Source organism: Plectropomus leopardus, chromosome 3 (genome assembly GCF_026936395.1).
Source record: "Plectropomus leopardus strain MGB_pleo_1.0 chromosome 3, ASM2693639v1, whole genome shotgun sequence".
NCBI classification, from domain to species: domain Eukaryota; kingdom Metazoa; phylum Chordata; class Actinopteri; order Perciformes; family Serranidae; genus Plectropomus; species Plectropomus leopardus.
Genome location: NC_142178.1, coordinates 29,366,572 through 29,382,430, shown reverse-complemented (window position 1 = coordinate 29,382,430; position 15,859 = coordinate 29,366,572). Strand labels below are relative to the sequence as shown.

The 15,859-nt window shown below is 41.0% G+C and overlaps 1 protein-coding gene across 9 annotated transcripts in view; it reads left to right on the top strand.

The window, feature by feature from the left end:
* Positions 1–14,950, top strand: part of sh3pxd2aa (SH3 and PX domains 2Aa) — a 133,321-nt gene extending 118,371 nt beyond the window's left edge. For 6 of the 9 annotated variants that reach the window (XM_088075996.1, XM_088075998.1, XM_042484766.2 and 3 more), the window contains 5 exons: positions 1,015–1,415; positions 1,555–1,569; positions 2,587–2,636; positions 3,144–3,263; positions 4,865–14,950. In XM_088075996.1, the coding sequence (XP_087932122.1) occupies positions 1,015–1,415; positions 1,555–1,569; positions 2,587–2,636; positions 3,144–3,263; positions 4,865–6,946 (2,668 nt within the window). In that variant the 3' untranslated portion in view covers positions 6,947–14,950. The remainder of the gene's footprint in view (positions 1–1,014; positions 1,416–1,554; positions 1,570–2,586; positions 2,637–3,143; positions 3,264–4,864) is intronic. The other 3 variants (XM_088075999.1, XM_042484768.2, XM_042484765.2) reach the window with 1 other exon arrangement.
* Positions 14,951–15,859: the final 909 nt, after the last annotated feature.

Here is a 15,859-nt window from a genome sequence, read left to right as displayed (position 1 = left end):
GCACAGCTGATTACTATCACATGCTGCCTCGTGGCATGTGACATACACATGCACACATACTGAAAGAGTGTGCATGCTTATAGACACGTGAACATACACACAGAGTCCCTATTAGAGGCATTTATGCATGCTTGTGTGAAATTTGTTGTAAATTTAAACTGCTTGGTTAAACAGTTTCTGGAGAGTTTTTCCATATCCAAAATGAAGCGTCCAAAGATAGAGGAAATGTATTTATTTTTTCTATAACTTGTCTTGTTCACTTCTCAGACCTCAATGCAATGCACAGGAGGTCATTTTAGAGCATACTGTCCAACAAGAAATAATCCTTCGGATGTATATCAGAGTCATGCTGCTCCCAGTGGGACATTTTTATACAGGGAAGTCCAAGCATGGGGCCTTTTCTTTCATGGGGACTCCTCGTGGTCGCAGTTTGAGTCATGAAACAGGAAACAGAGATGATCACATTTCTGCTGAGCAGAAAATTGCCAACCTAGAGGCAAATGAGTCAGAGTTGCATTTGGAAACATTATGTATTGTTTCACAAAGCACTCTAAAATGACTCATTTAGATTAACAATGAATACTGAAATATGGGGAAGCAATGTCTCTTTGCATATATTATTGAGTCTGTTTACTTGCCTTTGGCTACCTCTGCATCACAAGGCTTAAAATATTGTCTGTTTTTCAAAACACAGGATCTTTCGTGTGACATACTTATATGGCAGACCATGAGAAAATGTAGTTATTTATTAATTCTAGGTATTTAAGCTTACAGAGCGAGCAATGCAATAGAAACAGGGTGTCCAATAGGAGTTCAGCTCTAAACAGCGTACTGCATCACTTGCAGCCATTTAGGAAACTTCTTTTCAAGCCTTTAAATCCAAAATGTTGCCATATATGCAGTTTTAGAGACATGCATGTGAAAAATTGGTGCACCGTCCCTTTAAATGGTAGAGGACTGGGTATGATTCTAAAGGATACAATTTCAAACAATCTTTTTGTTTTCTACCCGCAGATACTTAGGAAAAGAGGGCTGGGCCCCTGCCTCCTACTTGAAAAAGGTGAAAGACGACTTCTCCCCCCGCAAGAAGACCCTGACAGGCCCTGTGGAGATCATCGGCAACATCATGGAGATCAGCAACCTGTTGCAAAAGAAGTCTGTCAGCGAGAAGGACATCCAGACAGACGGAGAGGGCAGCACCACGCCAGAGCGCCACATCTCCAAGAGCGAGATCAGCCTTCCCATGCCCTATAACTCTGAAATCAACGCCGAGACGGGCAGGAGGCTGAGCGCGGGCCGTGACACCAACAGCCCATGTCTGGGAATAGCAGCAAGTGCCGCTCTAAATGAAAAAGCGAGGGGCGAGCCAGGGTCCCCAGCTGTTGCGAGAGTGGCACCGCATAGAGTGGAAATTGGTGAGTATTTGTCATGTGTTAGGACACAATTGAGTTTTCTGTACCAGTGAATAGTGTAGTAAATGCAATGCAGTTAAGGGGAGGAGGATGTTTAGTCTCTGTATGAGACATTAAGACATGTCATTTTCCTTTTGTGTAGGCTTTGATGCTATAGGTAAGCTACATGGCTGATGGTGTATCTAATGGTGATGGTGGTGCAATGTAATAACATCACACTAACCTGTGATTTAACATGGGGTTTTAAATATTTGGTGGATGGATTTCCATTTTACTCACATACTAAGAATGTATGTCCAGTTTGTGATTAATAGCTAACACTCCTTGTGGAACTTTATGTGTGCCTCATTACTGCTGAGCCAAGAAAAAGATTTTATATAAATTATATTTTGTACAGAAATCATAAAACAAAGCAAATTTTAACCCCTTGAGACCGGAATGAATTTGCTTTAATTTTTGAAAAATAACATGGGAGGAGGGCATTGAGCAATGAAAGAAGACATGATAAAAATAATTGTAAAAAGTACAAGAAAATTACAGGATTTTTTTTAAAGGAAAATTAAAAAAATAAGGGAAATTACAGTATTATAAAAAATATATTGAAGGTTTAAAATTATTCTATAATGTAATTTTTAAATATGTAATCATGATAATTATATTTATATTATTTATTATTTTCCAAATCCAGTCATTTATTACAATTTGTGGAATATTTCTCTGGGTTCAAAGTTTTAAATACTTGGCATTTGAAAGCAGCATAAGAAAATCGGTGTAGCTCCAGGTTTCAAAGGGTTAATTTGAGAAAAATATTAAAATCTATTTTGCGCTCTATATATGTTTGTATATTTGCTAATATCCACAGAAGTGCGCAGTGATAAGGTTTTTCACTCAATTTTACTTATTTCTCCCTGAATGTCTTTACTGTGTGCTGGCAAACCCTCAAACACTTGTAACACTAAAGGTTACTTGTGAGATGTCACACAGGACTGTAGAAGTGACAAGAGGTGTTCGTATTTTGAATGACACTGCATCGGTCATACAGTATATAAAGGAAGACTCAGGGCTCATATCATTGTATTAACTATTTCTGCTTTTCTGCACACAGGGATGAGGCACAAAACAAAAATCTATGATTCCTGATTGCTAATAATGAGATGTTTCTTTGTTTTATCAGGGTCTCCAAATCTGAGACAAAAACCTCCCCCACGAAGAGAACCCAACTTGGTAAGACTTCAAAAGCTACTCCTTCCTAATTATACCCAAGAGGGCTTTTTAGTGACTGTATGTTCAAAAGAAACATGTCAGCATCACAAAACTACCCTTGATCACAATGAAGAATTTTCATTTACAAAAAACTGTTTCTAGCTGACATTTTTTCAAATGCAGTCTAAATACAGTAAATAAGAATGACAACATAAAAAGAAAGATTATTAACTAGCTTCTAGGTTACTGCGAGAGTTGGCATAGCAACCGTTAAAGCACAGTTACAGCGCTAGTATAATTTCAGCATGTCTTTGATCATCTGAATCTGCCACCACACACACTTAAATACTATACATCCTATTATATGTATATATTATAATAATGTGCAGCCATTATCTTGAGACAATTGAAGATGTCACCATTATCATGTCTTTAGTCATACTCATTCTTAAGACCCAGTCAGATACAATATAATGATGGCTGGATATGATGTAAGCTGCTCACATCTCTCCCTCCTTTGCTGTGCAGGGATTCCAGTTACCAAAGCCACCAGAGCCCCCTGCTGTGGAAGCAGAGTATTACACAATAGCAGATTTCCAGTCCTCGATCTCTGATGGCATCAGTTTCCGTGGAGGACAAAAGGCTGATGTAAGAGGCCAGATCAACATTGTTGTCACTGAGATTAGACAGTCAGAGCTCATTGAATATGTATGTAAACTGAGTGCTCCCCAGACAGACAGGAAAGCTAAGGCAATAGAGATGCGACCTTGAGATTTGTGTTTAAACGTGATGATGTAGACAGAATTTGCTCTGTGGAGATTCAGAGATGAAGATAACAACATAGAATCCTTCAAGGTTTTTTGATAACTTTTGTCAATGTCTGAGCAAGAAGACTGTAATAGAGTGGTGCAGGGATGATGTTTATCTGTTGGCCAACATAGAAGTTAATAGCGCCCTGATTTTCCCCACAAAAAGCCCATAATAATTTGGATTATTGCAGAAAATAAACTCTGTGGCCAACAAAAGCTTATGGAACTTGAAACATTAAATGTTTAGCAAGATATCCTTCACTAATGGACACCTTTTTTTACACCTTTTTTTATCTGAAGTGTAAATGCAACTGACAGAAGTAAAAAGCCAATGTTAGGCTATAAATGAACATTACATCAACGTCATTATCATGACAGGTCTGAAATGTCCCGATCAGTGTGGCGAAGTTATGTAGTCTTATTTAGCCACTTGTTAGCAACTGCCTTTTTAAGAGAGTGGGGTATTTATATACATATTTTATGTAATGGAGCAAAATCTCGAGCGCTTATTTTAACCATAGACCTTATTTCAGGCATCTTACTAAAAACACCTTGACGTCTGAGACAAGGCAGCAGTGGCTGCAAAAATGCTAACTAATTTCCAGGTTTTACTTCTGCTTGCAAAAATTGAGAATCCTAGGATATCGAAGGAACTGCGAGCTGTACTGTCCCTATGAAGTGCTGGTACTTGTTGTCTCTGTTGGTTGGATTAGTTAAATTTAGGCAAGAGGAGTGGGATTGGTTTAGGGCTGCCCTTTTAAAGAAAAGACTCAAATCATCGGTCAGAGACCCTCAGTCAACTGAGATTGATTTAAGTCAAGCAGCTGTTTTTTTTTTTTTGTGCAGTGCACTTGGCTTTCATGTTACTCTTTGCTGCTGCAGACATGCAGGCAGCAGCTCGAAAGGAGAATGAGACCGCGATTCACCGAAGTGGTGAATTTACAGCTTACAGCAAGCTTATTAGACACAGTCTCTGGCTCTTGTGTTGGCAAAAAAATGTTTCTGAGCATTTACGAGCCGTCGTTCGAGCTGTTAGCTTGTTTACTATATGACATGAATACTGCTGTGATACTAAATGTCTGCTCAAACTTCAAAACTTTGTACAGAAAACAAAAGAATCATCAAATATCCACATTAAACAGCCAAATGCAATTTGACTGGCATAACTCTGAGGTAGGTACAGCCCTTGAATAGTTTAGAGTTAGGGTAAGAGTGTCAGGGAAAGCTAATCAGAGACAGAGTAAGGTGGGCCATTACTTTGCCATCCTAGGATGTGAAAATTCACTTCCTGCACCACTTGACAGCAGATGTGGTAACAGGATGTTTTGGATCATCTGATCATCTAACCCCTAACCCATCTCCATGTTAAGAATTTGACAAATCCTAAAGAAAGAAAACTATTTTTTGGATAGCTTTTATCTTCAATGTCTTGTTTTTCAGGTCATAGAGAAGAACCCTGGAGGCTGGTGGTATGTGCAGATTGGTGAGATGGAGGGCTGGGCCCCCTGCTCCTACATCGACAAGCGCAAGAAGCCCAACCTTAGTCGTCGGACCAGCACCCTAACACGACCCAAAGTCCCACCTCCAGCTCCACCTGTCAAAAAACAAGAGTCTGAGGAGGCTCCCCCTCCTCCTAACTCTGCCTCTAAAGTCTCAGAGCCACCAAGCAGGCCCGTGTACGAGGAACCTGAATATGATGTTCCTGCAATCGGTTGCGAAGGGGAATCAGATACAGATTCCCTGAAGGATGAGCGCCCCCTGGATGTGAAGATCAGCAGCGTGGTAAGCGACAAATACCGCAACTCCCCGCCTTCCTCAAAGGCCTCTCCTCCTACCTGTAAGGCCTCTCCTCCCGTCTGCAAGGCCTCTCCACCTTCCTGCAAGGCCTCTCCTCCCGTTTGCAAGGCGTCCCCTGTTTTCACCCATCGGAGAGCTTCCTTCAGATCTGGAGAGGAAGTTGCAAAAGAGGAGTGTGTCTATGAGAATGATGGTTTCAGACCAACCAGTGGTGTTGAAGGAACTTCAGTCAAAGGTTCCAGTGAACCGAATTCCCCGAGGAGCTACCATTCCTCCACAGTCCCACGAAAACCGTCCGGATCCTCACCCTTAGCTGGTAGACCCATGAAGACCATGACACCAGAGATGAACCGCAGAAGCCAGACCCTGGGCAGACACATAGATATTAGCCTCAGGTCGCAGGACAACAGCCCCCACTCTTCTTCAGATGAATTGAGCAGAGGCCCCAGGAAATCCGCTGTCTTCAGCAGGGATGTGGAACAGAGAATAGGCCAGAGTCCCTCCACCAGGCCCAAGCCGTCGGTCAGACCTAAACCACTCCTGACCAAATCAGAGCCCCAGAGTCCTGAGAGGATGGACATTAGTTCTCTGAGACGGCAGCTGAGGCCCACAAGTCAGTTTCGACATGGCCTTAAACCTTCTCGTGGGGACGATTCTGAAACAGCTTCTGTCATCTCATCAGAGGACTCTATGTGCTCACGCAGTACCTCAGATCTGTCCTCTGTTTACTCCAAAGGGAGCCGTGGCGACTCAGATGTGGAAGGCCCCAATCTTTACCGCTCCCTCGATGCCTACAAGAAGGTGCAGGACTCTGAGATCAGCTTTCCAGCCAATGTAGAGGTTGAGGTTCTGGAGAAGCAGGAAAGCGGTTGGTGGTACATCCGCTGGGGATCAGAGGAGGGCTGGGCTCCTTCATACTATCTGGAACCTGTCAGACAAGTGGTTGATGCTGGTGGGTTAGAACTAGATGGTCACGGTAGTGGGGGCAGTAAGTCCAACAGCTTGGAGAAAAATGAGCAGCATGTTTTGGCCCTCAATAACATCAACATCCAGGGACTGAGCCAACAGCATCAAAGCATGAGAAGGAACTCTCCGCCAATTCCTTCTAAGCCTCCTGGTGGCTTCTCAAAGCCGTCCGGGATGGTTAACGGAGGTGTTCGGATGAGGAACGGGGTACGCCAGGTGGCAGTGAGGCCTCAGTCTGTTTTTGTGACCACAACACAGCCAGCCAAGGATGGGCACTACATGACAGGGTCTCTGAGGCGAAATGACTCTCTTGGTAGAAGCGATCACTATGGCTCTGGTTCTGCCACTCTTGGTGTCCGCCGAAATGCCTCCTTCAGTACCGTGCGACCACATGTAGTGGTTGAAAGTCAGACGAGGCCTGCCGAGCGCTCCAGCCTGGGGTCTTCGGGGAGCGCATTCAGCACAAGTAATGTCCAGGACGCCCTTAGCAGAGTTAACCAACGCAACGGCATCCCTGTGTCCACAGTTCGACCCAAACCCATCGAGAAGAGCCAACTGATCCACAACAACCTTGGCAGGGATGTGTACGTGTCCATTGCTGACTATCGTGGCGATGAGGAAACAATGGGTTTCACTGAGGGCACCTGTCTGGAGGTGTTGGAAAGAAACCCCAATGGATGGTGGTACTGCCAGGTGCAGGACAGCCTGCTTCCCCGCAAGGGCTGGGTCCCCTCCAACTACCTAGAGCGAAAAAAATGAACCCACATCCTTCCCATGCTCTTCCCCCCAACTCCCCCTTTTGATGTCTCCAAGGACGTGGGTGGTATCACTCCTTAAGAATGTTACCTGCAATCTCCCGTAAGCAATATGTCCTTGAAAATGTACATTTATGACTGCGTGTAAAAAGAGAGATGTTTTAATCTGATGAGGAAGGACACTTTTAGTGCTGGTTTACTAAAATATATACAAAGAGGAGTGTAAAGATTTTAAATATTTTGGCTGGGAATGAAAGGCAGAAATGTGGGATCGGTTACTCTTAAGTAAGGAAATTTAGAAGAGTGTCTTTGAGATCTAAAATGGTATGAATGGGAGTGATAATCTCTTAAAGAGGTTTGCATCATGTCATACAGAAGTTGAGCAGGGTAATGGTTATGCTTATTCCTGCCCATCACTGACTCTGATGGCCGATAAGTGCCTTTTGTATTTGATCACCTGAATGGAGGTCCTAAATGGTGGATGGCAAAACATTAAATCAACCAAATCTTTTAAGAGTGCCATAGGCCTATGAACACCACCAAGAGTATTTCCATAATTAATTGAGAAGTCCACTATAAAGCGCAAAGTGCAAAGTTTCAGTCTAAAGCGCTCTAACTGGTCCAACATAGATTATAGAAAGAAAAACAGAATTAAGGGACTCAAGTCAACAGAGAATTTATTTGTTTTAAGACACAAGCAAACTAAAACAACAGTTAAATCTTGTTATCGGTATTTTATTTAGTTTCATTGTTCATGTTATGATGTCTTGTGTATTGATGCAAGTCTTCCTTAGAGAATTGTTTCTGCTTTCTTGCGACATCTGTTTTCCACCGACAGCCAAAAATTGGAAAAGCTCCTGCCTCCTGTCATGTACCACCTGACACTGGCAGAATATACAGGATGTGCTCAGGTTTGAGAAATTGGCATAGTTTTTTTGTAGATTGTCAAGCCCCAGAAAAACATGTTAATATCAATGTTTTTAATCCCAGATGTAACTACTGGGAATAGCAAATGTATTTTTTAAAGAAACTGTGAAACTTGAAAATAACAATTTAGTTTTCTGGAAAATTAAAGGAATAACTTGTAACTTGAGTGCTCTCTAGAACAAAACCACCTCATATGTGTAGCTTATAACCTCAAAAAGATTTTAAAAAAAAAAATACAATTAGTTTACAGTGGTTTAGGTTATACTGTAGTGCTTTTAGTTCCAGGAACAATTGATTTTGTATATATTTTGTTTTGTATACATATATTAATACCGCTGTTGCGGAGATATATTGAATAAGTACTGGAAATGCGGTGAAATAATTGAATCCCAGGGACATATTTATCCCAAAATGTGATCAAACCAAAGAAAAAATGTAATTTCATTGGCTATTTTTTGTGATTTTACTATTTATTTGTGGTACAAGTAATACAATGTATTTGACAAAATGCCTAAAATGAGTTTTCTGAACTGAACAGAAACCAGTACCTGGAAGCACTTGATACATTTTCTCAAAATTATAGCTCTCTAAAATTAAATTAAAGTAAATTGTAATATTAGATATTGCTGTGCAGTATGGTTTTGTCATGAAATAAATAGTTTCAAAGTTAAGGTATTTTTTCACATCTTTCAAACATATATATATTTGGTCTTCAAATAAATGATATAAATTTAGAAATAATTCTCCCCAAATGCAGAGGTGAAATTTGAGAATTTTACATTCTGAGCTTCAATCCAACTTCAAATTTTCATGGCTGATGTTCAAGACTGCTGAAATACATTTTCTAACGAGTGGTGTGGGCTCTCAATGTGAGGCTGAACACTTAACGTTTTATTATGTTTCTGCTGGACAGTATTAAACAAAGTACAGTACCTGCTAGATTGCAGTTATCTATTTTAGCAAAATCATATTTGTTTTTATTTGTTATTATTTGTTACTCTGTGATCACACAGTGGCAATAATGAGGAATGAAGTGGTTCTGTTTTGTGAATTAGTGCACTTTAAACTTGTTTTTTGGTGCATTAATGTAAAGATGCAGTAAATTCTCAGCATATTATTTATTGTTTTTGTAATTATTTAATTTCTCTTACTTAACTTTTTTCCCCTCACCTCAAAATTAGAGGTAGAACTCTATAATGAGTTCTCCACATGAGAGTGACCATGACAAAGTCTGAGTAGAATTAGAGACAGAGAGACCTCTGGTGGGAGGTCAAAGGTACTACAAAAATGCTTGTTTTTTTGTTTTTTTAATCTCACCCACAAGGCTTACCAGCCATCCTACCTCAGTGCAATAAGAAATGCACTGCTGGTCAGTGAGTCTCACCAAAAACTGTACAGAATTCTTTTTTTATTTTTTTTTTCTCAGTGCAGCTAAAATTATTTTTGTAGCACATGTTTTATATTGGGTAATAATTTATTTCTTTGTTTTTGACAATAAAAAAAAAATACTTTTTTTCTCTATGCTGTGTGCTGCAACTTTAACAAATCATGGGCACTTCCTTCATCTTTATTGTGCTTTACATAATGCCTGATTTTATATATATATTTATGATTAGTTTTGTATCTTATCACGGTTTGACAATCACCTTATTACCCCACACAAAATATAATTGCACAGCATTATACAGATTGTTACCCAAATTGGACTTAAATTACCTTAATAGGCATAATTCCAATAGAAAAAAAAATTTACATGTCATCATTTGGACAAGTATTTGCATTCATTTCAATATAGAAAAATAAAAATTCTAAGTCTTTTATGTCCAGTAACAAGGCCCCTTCCCATCCAGACGAAGGCATTATGTAAATGTGTTAAATCACTTTGTACATTTCGCTCCAGCACATATTATTATTGCATATTGCTTCTTTTGATTGAGCTGAATTTATTTGGCTAAAATAGCAAGGGAATCGTTCTGTGTCAAGCATACATTTAGCTTTGTAGCATCTATCTTTATTCATGCTTTTGTTTTTCTTATTTCCCTTTTTTGCCCTATTTGTCAGAGTCTGAAATGTACCCACGAGGAAATGTGCAATAGATAAGAACACATCATGCTTCAACAAGAGGAAAGATGTCACAGGTTCAGAAAAACCTGAATGACACCATTTCATCTGTTGGGAGTAGATTTTTCCCAGTCAAACTGCCAGTCATTAGCTTTTACCGTCATTTCAAGTGTATCATTTTAAATTGATCGTAAAGAGCAAATGTAAATGGCCCTAAAATCATTGGAAAACTCATTGGACCAAAGCAGTCATGTGTGACATCTCATTATCTCCTGACGTGATGGACTTTTGTAATAACTAGCATGAGAATCTCTGCTCCTCATGACCCGGATCAGCAGGGGACAGCGATTTGTGAATGGCATGGCAGAAACCCGCTGACCCGTTCTGTACTGACATTACAGCCTTCTGGGGTCTTCTTCACAGATGGAGAGTCATGGGCCCATCATCAGGGGCCTCATTGGCCCTGCTCTGAGCTGTCACGTTTGTGCCTGAATGGAATTTTAACAGTTTCTTGTTTTTGTGTTGTTGTTGTTTTCTTATTCTTTTTGTTTGCTTTCTGGAGTGTGTCCTCTCTGCACCTACGCAGATGCCTCTCTTGACATTTTCCCCATCATTGTCAAAATCGAGTCAGACTTTTCTTCACCAATCACCACTGCAAAGGTGACACTTTGAACCATCGGAGACGGCGGGCAAAGAGATGATGATGGGAGAGTTTCTGCGGTAAACACGACAGCAGGGAGATGAACCCTCCTTCAGGCCATTTCTGTTCAATCCATCAACTTCCAGGATGTACGCCAAAAATAGAAAAACCTTTATTTTTCTCTCCGCTTAGCCCCAGGCAGGCCTTCACCATGTGCGATTATGTCTTTGTGCTAAAGACTTTCTGCGTGTACAGGCCAAAACAAGGAGTTCCCTCTCTTGTTTAGAGGGCTTGTGTCCAAAAATTGTTTTGTTGGGGTAGTTTGTGGTTAAACTCCAGTTTAAAGAAACAGTCGGAGGAATACTCTCATTTACTCGCTTGCTGAGGGTTAGATGAGAAGGTCGATGCCACTCTCATGTTTCAAGACAAGTCCTAAAAATTCCCCTCTGCTCAAACTTTGTGCTTGTTGTTGGCTCACTTGAATGTTTGAGCTTCACTGTACAAAATGTGTGGAGCTTTACACTAAAGGTTTGTTTTTTTCACTCATTTGAGTTTCCAAAGTTTCGAGCTGAGTTCAGGGCATGTACAAGGCTTGGGTGGTACCACGGTACTACTGTATGCCAGGGAATTTAGAAATCCCATGGGTATGTCTTTCAATACCGTCATAAATACAGGCACTCCTATTATTACTTAACTCATTGTATGTGGTGCACAGCATGCACCAACACAGCTCAGTCTCTGGTCTTGACTGGTGAAACAGGCAGCTGAACCGTGACATGTAATGGTGGAGGGATAAGTTATAGGACTGTAAACAGCTGGCGGCCTGCAACTTCAGAGTTTGTGGGGAATAACAGCATGTTTCTATACATCTAACTTAGTGAATTAAGGATTTATTTCATAGCACCACACACTTATACCGTCATATACCACATACCCTGGTGAAATTTCAGGTATGGAGGTGTGAGGAATTACTGCCCAAGCCTAGCATGTACATACCAGCATGATTCTGTGCCATCACAGCTGATAGACAATTGTGGTCCAGTGTTCAACTTATTCAAGTGTAGACATGTCAACGATTAACTGTTAATCAGTTTAGCGGAGAACATTTTTGTCTGCTTACACATCTGTAGGTTAATTTTGCTAGTCTTCAGTTTATGGCACTGCACACTCTCGGGATCTGAAGGGGGCTATTGTTAGCTAACAGTGTTGCTCATTCAGCAATTACTGCTTGTAATACCATCCCAACACAACAGTGTTGCTGTGAAAACATTGTGCCCACCCTCCGGTCCTGAGTAAGTGGCTCAATTTCTAGCCTCAAACTTCCTTTAGCATTGTTAGCCAGCTACTATCAGCTACTATAAGTACCAGCAAGGCTAGTGGTGCTAATATTAATAATTCTAAAGGAGTTTTGCAACTCAAAATGAAGGAGTTTGCTCACTGGGGCTACCTGAAATAAGTGTGAAAGGTGGCCATGATGTTCCCAGAACAATGACTAAAAGGAAGGGCCTCTTGTATTTCATGTCATTTTGCATTTCATAATTACTACTTATGTAAATGAAAAAGTTAGGGTTTATGGTCGACGACAAGATGCTAGGAAGTCACTGCACCCGGCCAAGAAGTAGCAAGAAATAGGTGCATAACCCATTCATAAAATAACAACTTGCCTAATTTACTCTTTGGTTTTTGCATTGATCAGCTAAATGAGAAATAGCACAAATAACTTAGAAGTGCTGGGAGGTGGATCATTTTTTTGGACAGAACCAGGCTAGCTGTTTACCCCTTTTCCAGTCTTTATGTTAAACTAAGCTAACTATCTGCTGGCTTTAGCTTTATATTTAGCGTAGAGACTTGAGAGTGGTGTCAACCTTCTTATCTAAAGCAAATAAGCATATTCCCCAAAAAGTCTCACTGTTTCTATAAGTCACAGGCTTCCTCTTTAATCATACCAGCTCAGCCTATGTCAGCTATAACGCTCTTAAACCTGTGTGCATCTGGGCGGCAGGATGGAAATTGAATCGGCGGTGGTAATATCTTTGCATTCCGCGTGTGTGCACATGCCAGCATACACTCAGTGATGATGAGGATTCATTCACGCCAGAGGAAATATATGATTTTTTTTTGCCATATTCCCGGAGGTCAGCCAGGTGAGACGGCTCCACTACGCCGGCACCCGGTTCTATTCCTCGCTCTCCTTTTTATTTTAACAAATGGACGGCACCTCTCAGGCGTGAAGCATCTTAAGCTCTGTAATCCCAAACACTAGCTATTCCTTCTGGCTACACTTCCTCTCTGCTCCCCACTTCTATTTCTTCCCCATTGCCACGTAGCCCCATCTCCCTCCTTCCTCGACACAGCCGAGCAGTCTATTCCCGCTGAAATGATTGAGATATCTAGGAGGGTTTGGGTGGGGGTTGTTAGTGTGTATATGTGTTTGCATGATAAGATGGAGTGTTTGCAGGTGCACTGAGGAGAAGAGAATTTGGAGGTCAAGGAGCAGATTTGTGAGAGCAGGATGCAGAGAGACACGAGATGGATCAGACAGTGGATTCTCGTGGACGAGGTGAGAGGAGCTTTGATAGTGAGGGAGATGAAAGGCTTATGGGCAATGTTTCTACTGAAAAACTCGGAAAAATAATTCCTTGCAACAGGGAGCCCATTTTATCCGTCTACCCACCTATAACAGACCTAATGAGCTCACCACGTCTGAAGTTGTGATCTTATTTCTCTAAAACAACGTTTTAATTGCAGCACTTGATGTTTTTGAAGCTGCGAGAAACTGCAAGTCAGTAAGAGACAAATAAGTTCAAACTACAGAAGCTTCTCTCTTTCCGTCCGTAGAATAACTTTAAAAAACCGATCTCACATCTCATTGTAGCTTCTTTTACTGTCAGTGTCTTCAGATCTTATGTAGCCCTGAGGGCGTGAGAGTTGAGCTTGGTGTTGAAAAAGTTTTTTGGAATAAGGCCAAAAAAAAAAAAAAAAAGATTTTTTTTTTCCCTTATTCCTCAGTGTTTTTGTTGAGAAAATAATTGAATGTTGTAAAAGTGTAACACAGGATTTGAAGGTTTCTTTGCACATCTAATGAAACAAGCTTTAATTTATAATGTAAAGATTTTCTTTTTTTGTAAAGGGCTTCAGAAGTCAACAGCACCCAGCTCTGGAACGGAGTGATTGCTGAGTTAATAAAGGCAGTTGTTTGATAGAAGGAGGGGTAGGTTTGATAAGAAAGTTTTTGTAAGTGTGTGGGAGCAGGTTTGAGGTATTTAGGGAGTTGATTTTGTTTTAATTAATATGTAGTTTTTGTTTGAGCATGAGAGAAGAAAAGAATAAGCGAAGCTGTGGGACTTTGGGGTAAAAAAGAATAAATCCCAGGCCTGTGAATCAGGGAATGCTGATTATTTGTCATTCTGAAAACTTCCTCACAGAATTGTTTGACGCGCCAGCGGGCATCAGCGGGAGCTGTCTCCGAGCCTGCGAAAAGGGGCTGTGTCGAGGAATGAGGCACACAGCTGTGTCTCTTTGTCTCTGTTTGAATCCCTGTTTCTAATTAGCACAACAGTGTGTCTTAATTAACCTTTGCCAGTCACACGATACTCCAGCACTAACAGCGTCCTAATCAAGAACACCGCTGCCATTCAGCGTGGGAAGCCTCCGGTTGCGGTCAGAGCTCCGCCATATTTTTGAGGCAGAGGCGAGCTGTCAAAAGTGATTGATGTGAGGTAGATTCGGTAGAGGATGGCGCCAGTTTTTAGCCTGGATGATCCTTTTGTAGGACAGATTTCGTCACCACCCTGCTGTGGAGAGCAGTGTGCCAAAAAAACACAAAAAAAATACTTGGAAGCCTGACGCCATCAAGCTCTTGATCTGTAAAATCTGACAAAACCAATCCGTTACCAGCATGATAGCCACACTAACAAACACAACTACAGGCCTCGAGTTGGACCAAAGGAGGTGCTATTCTTTTCTTTTCTTTTTTTATTACCATTGTTGTAATGCAAATTGTGTTTAACTCTTGCAAGCTCCTTGTTTTCAAAAGATATGCCATGATGAGGAGACGAAGGAGGCTTTATTCCACTGTTAATGTCAGTGAATCATCCTATGAGGAGTCATGGTGACGAGGCCACATGCTAAACTGTTAATTGGTCATCATTATACTGTACACCAGGACAAAAGACAATGTGAGCAAATACCATCCAAATTCTTTTCTGATTGGAGACATTCTGCACATGTGCATTCCTTTTGAAAACAGGACAGTTTCTTATCTACCGTTTCATTTTGACAAGTCTTGTTCCTTTTCTTTTGTATCTTGTACATGTTTACATTGTATCTCGCATTGCCCAAAAGAGAAACAATATTAAATGTATTATCTTCGTTGTTTTAGACTGGCTCCTTTTCATTTGTCTCACAAAAGTCTTCCAGTTAAATGTTCTCGTGCAGATAAAGAGCAGCAAACCCCCTTCCTGCTCGTGATATAGCTAGATAGTATGTGACAGTAATATTGCAGATTGAGACATTTATCTTTATTCGCCTTATTGTGCCGGTCAGATTAAGTGAGTTTAGGCGTGTGGGAGCAGAGCTGTGCAGCTGGTTATATATAGCCAGGTATGAGTTATGAGAGAAAAGTGTGAGCAGGTTCAGAGCGATGAATGAAGACGAACGAGCTCCCGGAGCCCCAGTTTCCCACTAAAGAGAAGAGACAGGAATTTCTGCTCTCCTGGATCTGAACGTGGGTGGAGAGATTTATCACTTGTGTCCAAAGTTACATGAAAGATACGCTTACACGTCTGTCCCCAAAAAGCACCACAAAAACCTCAGCTCTCAAAGAGAAATAATCTTGAAGGTTCTCAGTAGGTTTCGGCAGGTCAGGCTATCATTCATGCTTTTCTGACTGAGATATAGACTACTGGATGACTTAAAGGTCCAGCATGTAGGATTTAGGGGCATCTATTGACTATGTTTTCTTTAGTGTATAATCACCTGAAAGTAAGACTCATTGTGTTTGCATAACCTTAGAATGAGCTGTTTACATGTCCATACACAGCTTTTCCTCTAAGACTGAGACCTACTGTGTTGTTTTTAGAGTAGCCCAAAATGGACAAACCAAACACTGGCTTTAGATCGGGTCATTCGCATTTTTATTGGCTCTTACCCCCTTGGCACATGGCAGAATTATCAGTTCTGCAACTTCACTGCTAGAGGCCACAAAATGCTAAACACTGGAACTTTGGAGCTGCATTAATTTATCTTTACCCAATTTTGGCAACTTGGCGACTTTCTCGCTAGATTTAG